This window comes from Schistocerca serialis, chromosome 2, assembly GCF_023864345.2.
Source record: "Schistocerca serialis cubense isolate TAMUIC-IGC-003099 chromosome 2, iqSchSeri2.2, whole genome shotgun sequence".
Classification (NCBI taxonomy): Eukaryota; Metazoa; Arthropoda; class Insecta; order Orthoptera; family Acrididae; genus Schistocerca; species Schistocerca serialis.
Window position 1 is genome coordinate 245,912,916 of NC_064639.1, and position 15,836 is coordinate 245,928,751.

Consider the following 15,836-nt stretch of genomic DNA (forward strand, 5'->3'; position numbering starts at 1 on the left):
CCAAGTCCTTTGCTGACTCTGACAGAATTACAATGTCATCGGCGAACCTCAACGTTTTTATTTCTTCTCCATGGACTTTAATACCTACTCCGAATTTTTCTTTTGTTTCCTTTACTGCTTGCTCAATATGCAGACTGAATAACATCGGGGACAGGCTACAACCCTGTCTCACTCCCTTCCCAACCGCTGCTTCCCTTTCATGCCGCTCGACTCATATAACTGCCATCTGGTTTCTGTACAAATTGTAAATAGGCTTTCGCTCACTGTATTTTACCCCAGCCACCTTTAGAATTTGAAAGAGAGTATTCCAGTCAACATTGTCAAAAGCTTTCTCTAAGTCTACAAATGCTAGAAACGTAGGTTTGCCTTTCCTCAATCTATTTTCTAAGATAAGTTGTAGGGTCAGTATTGCCTCACGTGTTCCAACATTTCTGCGGAATCCAAACTGATCTTCGCCGAGGTCGGCTTCTACCAGTTTTTCCATTCGTCTGTAAAGAATTCGCGTTAGAAATTTGTAGCTGTGACTTATTAAACTGATAGTTCGGTAATTTTCACATCTGTCAACACCTGCTTTCTTTGGGATTGGAATTATTATATTCTTCTTGAAGTCTGAGGGTATTTCGCCTGTCTCATACATCTTGCTCACCAGATGGTAGAGTTTTGTCAGGACTGGCTCTCCCAAGGCCGTCAGTAGTTCCAATGGAATGTTGTCTACTCTCGGGGCCTTGTTTCGACTCAGGTCTTTCAGTGGTCTGTCAAACTCTTCATGCAGTATCGTATCTCCCATTTCATCTTCATCTACATCCTCTTCCATTTGCATAATATTGTCCTAAAGTATATTGCCCTTTTATAGACTCTCTACACACTCCTTCCACCTTTCTGCTTTCCCTTCTTTGCTTAGAACTGGGTTTCCACCTGAGCTCTTGATATTCATACAAGTGGCTCTCTTTTCTCCAAAGGTCTCTTTAATTTTCCTGTAGGCTGTATCTATCTTACCCCTAGTGAGATAAGCCTCTACATCCTTACATTTGTCCTCTAGACATCCCTGCTTAGCCATTTTGCACTTCCTGTCGATCTCATTTTTGAGACGTTTGTATTCCTTTTTACCTGCTTCATTTACTGCATTTTTATATTTTCTCCTTTCATCAATTAAATTCAATATTTCTTCTGTTACCCAAGGATTTCTACTAGCCCTCGTCTTTTTACCTACTTGATCCTCTGCTGCCTTCACTACTTCATCCCTCAGAGCTACCCATTCTTCTTCTACTGTATTTCTTTCCCCCATTCCTGTCAATTGTTCCCTTATGTTCTTCCTGAAATTCTGTACAACCTCTGGTTCTTTCAGTTTATCCAGGTCCCATCTCCTTAAATTCCCAACTTTTTGCAGTTTCTTCAGTTTTAATCTACAGTTCATAACCAATAGGTTGTGGCCAGTCCACATCTGCCCCTGGAAATGTCTTACAATTTAAAACCTGGTTCCTAAATCTCTGTCTTACCATTATATAATCTATCTGAAACCTTTTAGTATCTCCAGGATTCTTCCAAGTATACAACTAACCACATAATTTTTGAGGCAGCAAAAACTAGTCCCCATAGATAAATTCCATCTAAGAAGGCTTTTTAAACATCTTTCTTTGTTCAAAAATACAGGGTTTTGATGTTAAGAAATCTCTTCCAGAGATAATAATTGTATAATATGTTTGTTTGCATGGTCATCTTCCGCAGCACCTGTTATAATCAATTACTATTGGTTTTTTCCGTCTTGAGTTTACTGAATCCAATTAAAGAGCATTTTTTACACCACATGCGATCCCTTTTATGTACAAAAAAACTTCTGTGTTCATTCTGAAAATATGGATACTTATAAGTTTGAAAATTTTGAATTTATAGATTAGAAGCAGCATTCATTTATAAAGCTGGCATGCAATTCACTCAAGGTGTTTCTGGCTGTTGGTTACATATTCTACAAACCACTGCCTTTTCCTTCGTTGTTGGTGGCGGTCGAGATCGAATTAAACTTGTGGCACATTCACTCTTGACGATTTGTCGCCATTTACAGAACCTCTTTTTCTTACGCTGCATTGGTGTTATTTCCAATTCAGCTCTATTTCTAAAACTTTTCACCCCTCCTACACTCTCTGCTGAAAGACATCTTCACTTGTTACAACACTCACTCACACCGATACTTATATCCACGCACCCACCAACGCACGTTTTTTTCTCGCTGCCCCCCCCCCCAACCTAAACACACACACACACACACACACACACACACACACACACACACACACACACTACATATATAACAGCTAAACGCCTTCTGCGTAGAATACTCTTCTTTTAATTACAGTAAACTCAAGACGGAAAACCAAACAATAATTGATGGTATTTGTATCCAGTTTCTTAAAATTAACGAAGTCTAATGGCGGAAAGAATCATATCTACGAACTGTTTTTGGTTCGAAACGTTGAGGACAAAAACTGCTGCTCGGCACAGGTAGGGGTTGGGTTGATTTGGGGGAAGAGGATAGCTAGACGCGGGATTGAACCGTCGTCCTCCCGAATGCGAGTCCAGTGTGCTAACCACTGCGCCACCTCGCTCGGCCACAGGTAAGAGAGGATGACGATATCGTTGTGCTTGTCACAACAACGCTTCAAATTGATTAGATTTGTAGTAACTGACCCCCTTTTTAATTTGATGTTATTTAGGACGATAGCTGTGAACTCTGTAATGATTTACTTCTGGATGAGAGTCAGCGTGTTCCCTTTATTTCGAACAACTAGGTCATGAAGAATTTTCATATTGGCAGATATTTCTGCAATTCAGTCAACAATGTGGGTCCCTACCCTCACGCATATATTTTGTGTTCTATATAACATGATGCACGCCCTTTATCTTAACGGAGGTACTTGGATAGTGCCCGTCGGGTTCCTCTGCCGATAACGAAATAAAGTCTGACTTCTTTACATGTAAACAAATCCGGAGCCTACATTATTCGTTGCAGATTAATATCACACTAACAGCATTGGAATCCTAGGTGTAATAAATGGATTCTTTTTTAGTTGATACTGTATCTTATCATACATCGCCAGGGCATTTTCTTCATTTTTTTTTTTCATTTTGCAATCTAACTTCACCTACATCAGTCACGAAACCTGTTGTGATTAATACAATGGTTCCCTCAACTCTCTGCATTTCACTGTTGTTAATGAATCAACATTTAATAGTAAACGTAATAGGTTACGGATTGTCATTTTATTTCCTCGAAACTACACACAAGTTGTGGACAATAATACGGAAACATCTCAAACACAAGACATTACCATGCCTAATATGGTATGGTGTAGGAAACCGCACCGTTGGCGCATTAAACAATTTACAGTCGTCTTGAAATACGTAAATATATATATATCCTGTATGGTTTTCACGGGAATCTTCTTATATAACTCTCCCAGCAAAATTGTGACAAGTTCAGGTAACAATGATGGAGGTCGGTAGCGATCATGCGCCCTTCTTTCCAAAGCATACCACAATGGCTCATTAATATTGAGATCTGGTGACTGTGGTGCCAGCGGAGATGCGAACATTCATCCTTGTGCCCACAAAACCAATCCTGCACTACATGAGCTGTTCGAACAGGGTCCGTGTCCTCTTGGAACACATCACCACAGTGTAACAAACACTGTACCACGGGACGGGCTGGATCAGCGAAAAGGATCATATAATCTTTGGCGACTTTCCAGAGTGATCATGGGTCCCATGGAATAACCGTGATATGGCTGCCCAAATCATCACCAAACCTCCGGTATGTTTCACTGTTCGGACGTAAACTCGGCCAAAAGTCGGAAACAGTGTGAAGCAAGACTCATCCACCGAGCGAGGTGGCGCAGTGGTTAGACATTGGACTCGCATTCGCGAGGACGACGGTTCAATCCCGCGTCCGGCCATCCTGATTTAGGTTTTCCGTGATTTCCCTAAATCACTCCAGGCAAATGCCGGGATGGTTCCTCTGAAAGGGCACGGCCGACTTCCTTCCCCATCCTTCCCTAATCCGATGAGACCGATGACCTCGCTGTCTGGTCTCCTTCCCCAAAAACAACCCAACCCCAGACTCATCCGACCAAGTGATTTTCTTCCATAGTCCAGGTTTTTATGTCTTCGGTACTACGTGTTCCTGTTATGCACATTCGCATCACTGATTAGCTGTTCAGGAATTCCAGCTTGCCCCGCAATTCCCTGCTTTTGGAGCTGCCGTCGTGTAGTTTTGGTGCTGATAGGGTTCGTGAGTGCGACATTTAGATCTGCACTGACTTTTGCTGCTATCGTCCTCTTATTTTTCGTCACAATCCTATTCAATGATCGTCCGTCACTGTCAGTGAATACTTAATCTCGGCCGGCCGCTGTGGCCGAGGGGTTCTAGGCGCAGGTTCGAATCCTGCCTCGGGCATGGATGTGTGTGATGTTCTTAGGTTAGTTAGGTTTAAGTAGAGGAGGATACAAGATGAACATCAATAAAAGCAAAACGAGGATAATGGAATGTAGTCGCATTAAATTGGGTGATGCTGCGGGAATTAGATAAGGAAATGAGACGCTTAAAGTAGTAAATGAGTTTTGCTATTTGGGGAGCAAAATGACTGATGATGGTCGAAATTGAGAGGATATAAAATGTAGACTGACAATGGCAAGGAAAGCGTTTCTGAAGAAGAGGAATTTGTTAACATCCAGTATTGATTTAAATGTCAGGAAGTCGTTTCTGAAAGTATTTGTATGGAGTGTAGCCATGTATGGAAGTGAAACATGGACGATAAATAGTTTAGACAAGAAGAGAATAGAAGCTTTCGAAATGTGGTGCTACAGAAGAATGCTGAAGATTAGATGGGTAGATCACATAACTAATGAGGAAGTATTGAATAGAATTGGAGAGAAGAGAAATTTGTGGCACAACTTGACAAGAAGAAGGGATCGGTTGGTAGGGCATGTTCTGAGGCATCAAGGAATCACCAATTTAGTATTGGAGGTCAGCGTGGAGGGTAAAAATCGTAGAGGGGGACCAAGAGATGAATACATTAAACAGATTCAGAAGGATGTAGATTGCAGTAGGTACTGGGAGATGAAGAAGCTTGCACAGGATAGAGTAGCATGGAGAGCTGCATCAAACCAGTCTCTGGACTGAAGACCACAAGAAAAACAACAACAACAACAACAACAACATGTCTAGGGGGCTGATGACCTCAGATGTTAAGTCCCACAATGCTTAGAGCCATTTGAACCATTTTTGAACTTAATTTCGTCCGCGTTGTGATTTAGCGGATGATGTTTTTTCCGCTTTTCCTGTATGCGGTATAAATCTTCGATATAGTGTCTCTTAAGCGAACACTTTGGTTACCTTGGTTACAGAAGCACTCACCATAGGAGAACCAACTGCCCAAGTTCTAATTTACTTAGCTGCGACATAACGCATTCGCAACACAGGACACTGTTCTCACCACGACTGAGACTTGCAACGTTCAAAATGGTTCAAATGGCTCTAAGCACTATGGGACTCAACTTCTGAGGTCATTAGTCCCCTAGAACTTAGAACTAGTTAAACCTAAGGACATCACAAACATCCATGCCCGAGGCAGGATTCGAACCTGCGACCGTAGCGGTCCTGCGGTTCTAGACTGCGGCGCCTTTAACCGCACGGCCACTTCGGCCGACACTTGCAACGTATTGAGGACATTGCACAGATGCCGTTCGCGGTCATCAAATACAACAGCGGGTTGCATCTGCTTTTATATTGCAGTATGCACTTTTCGCGGTGTTTTTGTACTTCTGTTCAACTCCTTGAAGTGGATACATAAGCACAGACCAACGTGTGAAACAAACTGTTACTAGTACGTCATTAAATCGAAATGTGTGCCTCGCGTTTTGTGTTTCAAATGCTAGCAGCATACTGCACCTTCGAAATTCGCGATCCATGTCACTGGCAGGTGAACGCCTGCCTTGTGCTGTCAAATGTACCACACGGCGAGCTTAAATGTATGTCTTCTGTTTCAAAAAAGTCGCCACCGTTAACTTAGCTGTAAATGAACCACCGAAAGCGATCATGGACATAATTAACAGACATGTACTAGGCAAGATGGCGCTTTTAATGAAACACAGCAGCACAGTCCTATTTGTAACACATCATTTGCCATGTGCGTTTTTTGGAGGACAGGATACAGAACTTGTAGTGTATTTTCTGAGCGTGTCATAGTCAAATTTTGATCTCCTGGAAACATACTTTTATGTGCGCAAGAGCTTTTCCTTCATTTTTATTGTTAGCAGCACTTGGACTATATCACCATTACACTATGTAACTGGAACATACAGGAAAAAAAAATCACGAAGGGTTAGCTCAAGCGTCTCTTATACTTTCCACGATAACGCCAATTTATACTACAACGTGCTTGATTTAGCTTTGTCAATGACTATTTGTATTTCCGGCTGCGTTCACCTTCTTTCTGTTGTCTACCATTTGTTTTTCTTTTCACTCAACAATCTTCCATCTTCGTATCTCTTATGTTAATCATGTAAAACGACAGCTATTTCACTATCAAGATGAATATCTGTTTTCATGCCATTTCCGGTTCTCTTGTTTACTGTTTACGTTTTGAATGGGCGGACGAAATCGTCGCCTTCTCACGCAAGGCCTTCGCCCAACTGATATTGTTGTTACCCTTTATTTCACTTATGTAAACACGTGGTTTCTCTGCACAACGGTACACTGCATCCATGAATTCTACAAGTGGAGTTACGAGTTTTTCAATTTTTCACGATTCTATGTACGGCAAGATTTCCTAGAATGTGCCCGCATTGGCGGCTGACTAAACCACACGCTGACAACGAAATAACGCTGTTCTATCTGGAGTTAGTTACAATGCTGACAAAAAGATATAAAGGGAAAACAGTTTACCGTTTGTTGATAATTTTTACTTTTGGATCGTCTAATTACCACTGAACGAAACACAATTTTTGTACAATACGCGTTTCGACTTTTTTCTTTGCAAGGCATCTTCAGTGGTCTGCAATATATCCATATTTTTTATTATATTATTTACTTTACATTTGGGACGAAGTATATATAGTAATAAACAATTCTGGCAGTTTGTTTTTCTTTGATGTAGTAATAATACAATACAAAAGCAAACTGCCAGAAGTCTATAACCTATATACACACCGCCCCAAATGTAAACTAAATAGTACAAACAAAAATACGTACGTATTCTAGGCCACTGAAGATGCTTTGCAAAGAATAGAGGCGCAACGCGTACGGCTCAAAAATTGTTTCACTCAGTTGTAATTAGACGATCCAAAAGAAAAAATTATCAACATACAGTAATATTATATGTCAGTGGGGACGACAGGACAACAAGAGCTGAAGATAGAAAAAGAGTTTGTTCATAGACTGTATTACAATGAAAGTGATACATGACGGTTTTACATATACTACAGTCAAGTCTTCGCAAACGTAGTAATAGTAATTTCATAAGTGGAGTGTTTCCACCGCACATGAAATTCGGAAAAACGAAAGTTGTGAATGTTAAGCGCGTGCAAACGTTATCGGTTTAAGGCGAACTGAAATCATGTATCCCATCTGTGGAACGTAAGTCTTGAGTGTAAATAAGTGCACCGAAAACTAATTAAACTTTATGGAGCATATCTGTGTAACACAGATGGTACAAATATTGTTTGTGGCAGTCAGCTGTTGGCTTATGATGATAATCTACGTTGCAACCCAACTCGCAACGTAATAAATGAAACAGCACTTTTATAGAAGCATTCTTTTAGTTTGCAACTACCACCGTTCTGACTCATTTCATCGCTCTTAACTGCTATTTTTTTCCATTTATTTGCTATCTCAGATTTCTTCGGCATGACTCACGACGTGTTGGTGGTACGGCGTGTAATCACAAATCTGTTCCCTAGATAGCACGCAAATGTAAAGAACAATATTCTGCTCGGCGTCATTTTGAGTTTTGACATTTTTTTTTTCACTTCAATCTAGAAGGTGTGATGATCACCCGTTGGACACTCTTGCAAAACGGCAAACTTTTCCTACAGATAAGCTTTTAGATTGTGAAATCTATCGATAACGTGCGCAGACAGTCAACATCTGGCTCTACAATGTGCTCCACTGTGTGCTTGACAAACCAAGTTCTACGACTTTTAAGTAAAGGTGTTGATGGCTACTGGTAGCACTGCTTATCACACCCACCCACACACACACACACACACACACACACACACACACACACACACACCTTGTGGCCGTGGCCGCTTGGCGGCGCCGTCATATACTTCAGGGCTCGAGGGTCTGCCTTCCTGGAAGACAGAGTGGGAGCAGAGCTGGCGGGCGCGGAGAACGAAGTGGCGGACCGCACAGCTTCATCGACGCCCATGGCTTCTGGTCGCGTTGCGCGGCACGGCTGCTGGTTCGCTGAACGAGGGCTAGGCCCGACTGGGTGACGCACTCTCCTCCCGCTGCGGCGCTCTGCTTATCTTATCTGTCGCTCCCATCCGCAAATCGAGAAGCCACAGCTTTGAACGGCACGCTCCATATCGCTCTGCGCAATACCCTCTATATTTCTTTTGTACAGAGCGTTCTCCTGATTGAAAAACAGCTCACAAAAAGGCGAAACTATGACAATGAATGAATTAATAGTTAACTGAAGAGGGACTGTACGTACGAAGTGCTCGTCATGATGCACGTAATGTAACATGGCAAAAAGAGAGCCCAGACCACTGGAGACAGTTGCACAGGTTACCCCGAGTTGTCAACACTACATGTCGCAGTAATCAACATAAATCCACCTGATGATGGAGTTTTAAACTTAAGCAGTCTAAGCAGGCAAAGATTTAAGTCAACCAGAAAATCACCGGTCCATCAGCCTTTTACCTACCGTGGCCAAAGTCTTCGAAGGGGTGTTACTGCAGCGTCTGCAATTCCTTCTCACCACTCATGATGTCATATGGCCATACCAGTTTGTCTTCCATCTGTCCCTCTCTTCCGAGCTTCAACTGCTGCTGTTCTCAGAAAACATCGCCTACAACCTCAACCGTGCCAACAATACAGCATAGGTGTATAGTATATGTGGTATCGATAGCTACGATGCCAGAGTGTAGGTAAAAGTTCTTAGGTTGGCACTACGACACCGACGACAGCGCCCTCTAGCCGGTGCTGTGAAGCTCTACGAGCGCCGCTCCAGATTCAGCCCATTTGTTCGCGAGCTGACGACCAACCAACATTGTTTCCTCTTCGTGGGGGGGGGGGGGGGAGGGGGGGGGAGGGGGAGGGGGAGGGGGGGGGGAGGCGGCGAGCCACTACAGATTTGGCATGTGCTAGCTTTGATACATCCGGCTTCGCTCCTACGTGCTCATCTTTAACAAACGTTACGTGTATGTCATTGACTAATATTCTTTATTAGATGTACCTTTATGTTAAAATCAGTACCGAGATTGTTCAAACAAATTTCGGGCTTGCAGCCGGTCGCAGTCTGCGACGGCTCACCTGAAGATGACTGGCAGGTGTCCAGTTGAAATATCGTGCGAAGTATTGAACGACGACCAGCTGCAGTCTGCGACGGCTCACCTGAAGATGACTGGCAGATGCCCAGTTGAAATATCGTGCGAAGTATTGAACGACGACCGGCTGCAAGCCCGAAATTTGTTTGAACAGTCAATCCGCCGGGGAAATTTTAAAATTCACAGTACCGAGATTGTTACCTCACCTGCTCCTACTCGCGTCCTACTTTCGGCCTACCCTTCAGTTTTCAGGAGCAGACCCACGCGCCGCCTTCCAGGCGGGATACAAAAGTATATATACATCTCCACGTTTTCCCTGACTACCCAGTCAAAGTTATCTCCAGCTTCCTAATGGACCGTCGCTTTTTTGCCAAGACTGAGGGGGCAGCGATCTACCATCAAGGCTTTGCAGCAACGAATTCCGTAAGGCTCAGCGCTGTCCTCCACAGTCTTTACAATTTATGTCAACGATGTACCGGTGCTCTCCAAGCTGGTGCTTGCGCAATTCGCTCACGATACAGCCCTGCTCACAAGTAATCGACGAGTTACCACCGTCAACAGAATGCAGCACCATCTCAACCTCTTGGCAAACTGGACGGCCGACCACTTCATTCAACTCTATGTCGAACAAGCGTGGACCATAATGTTTACACGTCGCAGACCTCACCTTAGGGACAGTCTAGTGTTGAGCAGAACAGAAACCACCTGGACAAACCGCGTCAAGTATCTCGGTGTGCATTTCGACAGCAAGTTCCTTTTCAAACTCCACCTGACTGAGAGGAGAAAGAAAATCCCTAGACTGATCCACCAAATCTTTCCACTCTTGGCCAGCAAGCATATTAAAGTCTGTACAAAACTCCGCCTCTACAAAGGCATGTTCTTCCGACCATGTTGGATGGGTGCTCCGCCTGGGGGACGACGTGTGTATCCAACATCAAACTAGTTCAGGTTTTACAAAAATCGATATCGTCGGCTCATCGTTTGGGTACCCAGGTGGGGCAGGGTCCGTGACTAATAACAGGGACCCGACGTGCCGACTGTCCAATAACTTATCATCTCTCACACACGCAAACTTTTGGTCGAAGTGGATGCACTGAGGTCTTCGACAAGACATTTGGGCTACACAGGGGCAGTCGCCCCTTCACAATTGCACCGTATCTGGGTATCTCGAGTCATCGCCTAGGCGCCACGATAAAAGATTGAAGAAAGTCAAATGAAATCAATCCACACCTCACATTGCTTCGACTCCACCCCAAAAGAGCTCACGAACCCCTACGAGCCCACAGCCCTTATTATTCTTAAATAAAGAGTGATTGCCAATTTACCTGTCAGTCAGGAAGTCCAGCCATCAAGGCCATAGCACTTCAGCACACAACACACGCCCCGCCCCCAAAAAAGTTTAAATCTCTAAAATGTGTAGTGAACATAAAATAACTTGTGACCAGGTACAGTAAACTCGTTGTTTCACTCTTCACTCTATATCAATAACGGTCAAGGAAAAGCCTAACCTGAAACATTCGCCTTTAAATTTTACAAGACAAAAAACACAATTAAAATGTACGTTTTGCTCAAGTGCCGCCATTGCGCTGAAATTCGTGATGTTTTGGAATGCGTAAGCCTGAAAGGAAACCGATGAAATAAATGGAAATACTAGTCTGAATAAGGGAGATAAGTTTGCAGCGCGCGACATACCTATTCTATTTCTTAAAAATGTGCTTCCAAATGTTGCATGTGGCACGAACTTGCAAAGCCCGAAGGTCTGAGTAGTCAGAGAACGTGTAAGGTAAACTCAGAGACAGCACAGCTACAACGTATAAAGAGTGAACAAAGATACAGCATTATGAAGGCAAAATAATGTGAAACACTTGTAAAAACACGGGCTTTTTCTCTACGTACTAATAATATTTCTGTCACTGTTACGGCACTACAAAGCCGTCTCTCTTCAACCAAAGCGATATTCTGAACGCAGATCGCCAAGAGAACGACCATCAAAAGTGACTGACTAAGCCTTGTAGGCGATTGACGATACGATCAGAAAAACACACTCAACATTATGACGATTTCTATGTTTAGCTTCCAGAAATTTCATAGTAATACAACTAACATATTTGCAATTACATGTGGCATATTTCTGCGTCGTAGACGTACAGAAACTCATCTCACACTACCATTTTCATCAATAGTAAGATTAGGGCTAAAGGCGCGTCAAGTACGAAGCCACGGCGGATCACAAAGCGCAGAACGAACGAGAACAGAGAGATAATCAGACGTGTCCTTTTTCAAAAGGACCGCTCCAGCATTCGTCTTACCGTATTTTTCGGACTATAATACACTACGGACTATAGGACACACCTTAATTAGTAAGCTTTTTTTAAATGACATTTTTACCATTTTTATTATTAGACTGCAAAGCAAGACTAAGAAAAAATTCTTCGTTTATGAAACTGAACTGACCTTTAAAATCTCTAGAAATCGTCGTCTGAAGTTTTTTCTTCCTCCTCCTTTCTTCAACTTTCTCTTCCTCATCATCGTTGTCCTCTTGATGTATAAGATGGTCTTCACTGCCATCGAGAGCGTTATTCATGCCTCATTTCTTGAAAGATTTAACAATAGTGTCTTCACTCACTCTAGACCACGACTGTTTTATCCATTGACCCACTAGTTTGTTTGGAAGCCGTTTTAAGGCTCCTTTCGGCGTGAATTAATGTTGGGTTTCATCCACCATCCATTCTTCCATACCTCTCTCCTACACACTTTAAACGGTCTATTTATCGAGACATCGAGAGGTTTGCAATTGTGAAGTAAGTCCTCCCGAAATAACAGCAACCTCTGTATTTTCCTGTCTCAATTTATCTTTCACAGAATTTTTCAAATAACTTCTAAACTGATCTAGCACAAGAAGAGAACTCTTCCTCAATAAAACACCTTTCCTTCTCTCCCACAAACTGGTAATTCATAATTTCATACCAGCCTCGTCCATTCCATCCTCGTCATGTACGCGAACACCACCACCTGGCAGTGTTTCAGAAGGTTTTGGCATTGTTCTGTGCTTGAAAATGATCATTGAATTTAGTACCTTCAGCACAACACGAAAGCACAACAGTGTTGTGCATTTTTTCAGGTCCATTTGTTTTTATAGTTACAGTTCTAGCACCTTTCATGGCAGCAATTCTGTTACTCGACACATCAAATGTCAGAGGATTTTCGTCTTTATTCGCTATTTGGGTTAGTTCCACACTGGTTTTCTTTCGATGTTGAATAATAAAGCGATGAAAAGATAAAATTTTCTCTTCGTACTCGTGCGGCTTTTTCTGAGATATTTTCGTTTTGGTTCGCACGCTAAGTCCATGACGCTTCATAAATCTGTAGTACCAACCAACTTTACGTCTGTTAAGTTCCACTGGAGCACTAGCTTGCAATGTCCTTGAATCTATTTCAATGTCGTCTTCTAGTACTGGCCACTTTGCATTCAGTATTCTATTTGCACATTGGTTTACCTCAGATTTTTTTTGAAGTCCTTTACCAGGCCGCCAATCTCGAATTTTTTTTTTTCTGCTGGTGGAGGGCCGAAATGCCGCTCAACTGCTCTGTTTCCATGATATTACTTCAATTTATAACCCGCAGCATATGAATACCTTTTATTTTTTGCATTACAAATATAGCTAATAACAAACATATTGTACTGTTACCGATAACACAAATCACTTTCAGTTCAAGCTAACTGGCACCGTAGACTGCAATGGCGCATCATAGGCTAGACAGTGTTCTCGGTTTGCGATGGCGGGGAGGAAGCGAGACAGTCAGCAAGCTTGTGGATCCCCGCAACTCATGTTCGTCGCCTCGGTGCACTGCTGCTGCCAGCTGAATCCCATGTTGCCAGATAGAGATAGGTTTCCCGAGGCGTCGAATTTATGGCCATTTTTAGGACTGGTGGGAATTTTAAATCGAACACAGGACGTTTTTATACAGGGCTATTACAAATGATTGAAGCGATTTCATAAATTCACTGTAGCTCCATTCATTGACATATGGTCACGACACACTACAGATACGTAGAAAAACTCATAAAGTTTTGTTCGGCTGAAGCCGCACTTCAGCTTTCTGCCGCCAGAGCGCTCGATAGAGCAGTGAGACAAAAAGGCGACAGGAGCCGAGAAAGCGTATGTCGTGCTTGAAATGCACTCACATCAGTCAGTCATAACAGTGCAACGACACTTCAGGACGAAGTTCAACAAAGATCCATCAACTGCTAACTCCATTCGGCGATGGTATGCGCAGTTTAAAGCTTCTGGATGCCTCTGTAAGGGGAAATCAACGGGTCGGCCTGCAGTGAGCGAGGAAACGGTTGAACGCGTGCGGGCAAGTTTCACGCGTAGCCCGCGGAAGTCGACGAATAAAGCAAGCAGGGAGCTAAAGTACCTCAGCCGACGGTTTGGAAAATCTTACGGAAAAGGCTAAAGCAGAAACCTGAGCGTTTAAATTGCTACAAGCCCTGACACCCGATGACAAAGTCAAACGCTTTGAATTTTCGGCGCGGTTGCAACAGCTCATGGAAGAGGATGCGTTCAGTGCGGAACTTGTTTTCAGTGATGAAGCACCATTTTTTCTTAATGATGAAGTGAACAGACACAATGTGCGAATCTGGGCGGTAGAGAATCCTCACGCATTCGTGCAGCAAATTCGCAATTCACCAAAAGTTAACGTGTTTTGTGCAATCTCACGGTTTAAAGTTTACGGCCCCTTCTTCTTCTGCGAAAAAAACGTTACAGGACACGTATATCTGGACATGCTGGAAAATTGGTTCATGCCACAACTGGAGACCGACAGCGCCGACTTCATCTTTCAACAGGATGGTGCTCCACCGCACTTCCATCATGATGTTCGGCATTTCTTAAACAGGAGATTGGAAAACCGATGGATCGGTCGTGGTGGAGATCATGATCAGCAATTCATGTCATGGCCTCCACGCTCTCCCGACTTAACCCCATGCGATTTCTTTCTGTGGGGTTATGTGAAAGATTCAGTGCTTAAACCTCCTCTACCAAGAAACGTGCCAGAACTACGAGCTCGCATCAACGATGCTTTCGAACTCATTGATGGGGACATGCTGCGCCAAGTGTGGGAGGAACTTGATTATCGGCTTGATGTCTGCCGAATCACTAAAGGGGCACATATCGAACATTTGTGAATGCCTAAAAAAACTTTTTGAGTTTTTGTATGTGTGTGCAAAAAATTGTGAAAATATCTCAAATAATAAAGTTATTGTAGAGCTGTGAAATCGCTTCAATCATTTGTAATAACCCTGTATTAATTTCGAGTATAAGGCGCACCTGAATTTTGGAGGCTATTATTCGAAGAAAAAAGTGTGTCTTATGATCCGTAAAATACGACTATCCATTGATGCATACCCATGGAAAACCCAGATCTAGATTTCCGGGACGGTACTGGAGACCAGGTCGTCCAGAATGTATGTTCTGTTCCATGACCAGTGTGTCACCTCGCTTGGTTGGTTGGTTGGTTGTTTGGGGAAGGAGACCAGACAGCGTGGTCATCGGTCTCATCGGATTAGGGAAGGATGGGGAAGGAAGTCGGCCGTGCCCTTTCAGAGGAACCATCCCGGTATTTGCCTGGAGTGATTTAGGGAAATCACGGAAAACCTAAATCAGGATGGCCGGACGCGGGATTGAGCCGTCGTCCTCCCGAATGCGAGTCCAGTGTCTAACCACTGCGCCACCTCGCTCGGTACCTCGCTTGGTTAATAATACACGCAGAGATGTGTTTTACGCCGCGCTGGAAATATTTTCTCAATAACATAGCATATACAGGCAACTGGTTGGCCGATTGTCCTCTTTGTGACACAGCGGCAGATTTCTCACATGTTACAGCGCTTAGTACCGTTAAAATTGTGCTGGTCTAACTGTGAATTAAAAAACACCACACAGGGTTTATACATCAACAACGATAAGGGGAGAATAATATACAACCTCAATGCGGTGCTTGTTTGCGCACCCTGTAATGTATCGGGTCTAGCCAGCTGCCTGAATGCCATTGTCTTCTGAGAGTATTCCGATTCGCAGATGTACATTCCGCAAGCGGTCTTTTGGTGTGTGGCGGAGGGTAGTTTGTGTACCAGTGTCACTTCCTCATTTTCCCGTTCGAGTACCGTATGATTCGTGGGTAGAACGGTTGCTGATAAGCCTCTGTGTGGGTTCGAATCTCTTTCTTCGAGGTCATTTTGTGAGATATACACAGGAGGAAGCAATATATTCGTTGACTCTACTAGGAACGTA

General features: G+C 43.2%; 1 protein-coding gene across 1 annotated transcript in view; it reads right to left on the minus strand.

The window, feature by feature from the left end:
• The window catches only part of LOC126456989 (serine/threonine-protein kinase 26), a 621,338-nt gene extending 612,887 nt beyond the window's left edge, over window positions 1–8,451 (minus strand). The window contains exon 1 of the mRNA XM_050092953.1: window positions 8,286–8,451. Coding sequence (XP_049948910.1) covers window positions 8,286–8,423 — 138 coding nt within the window. The 5' untranslated portion in view covers window positions 8,424–8,451. The remainder of the gene's footprint in view (window positions 1–8,285) is intronic.
• Window positions 8,452–15,836: the final 7,385 nt, after the last annotated feature.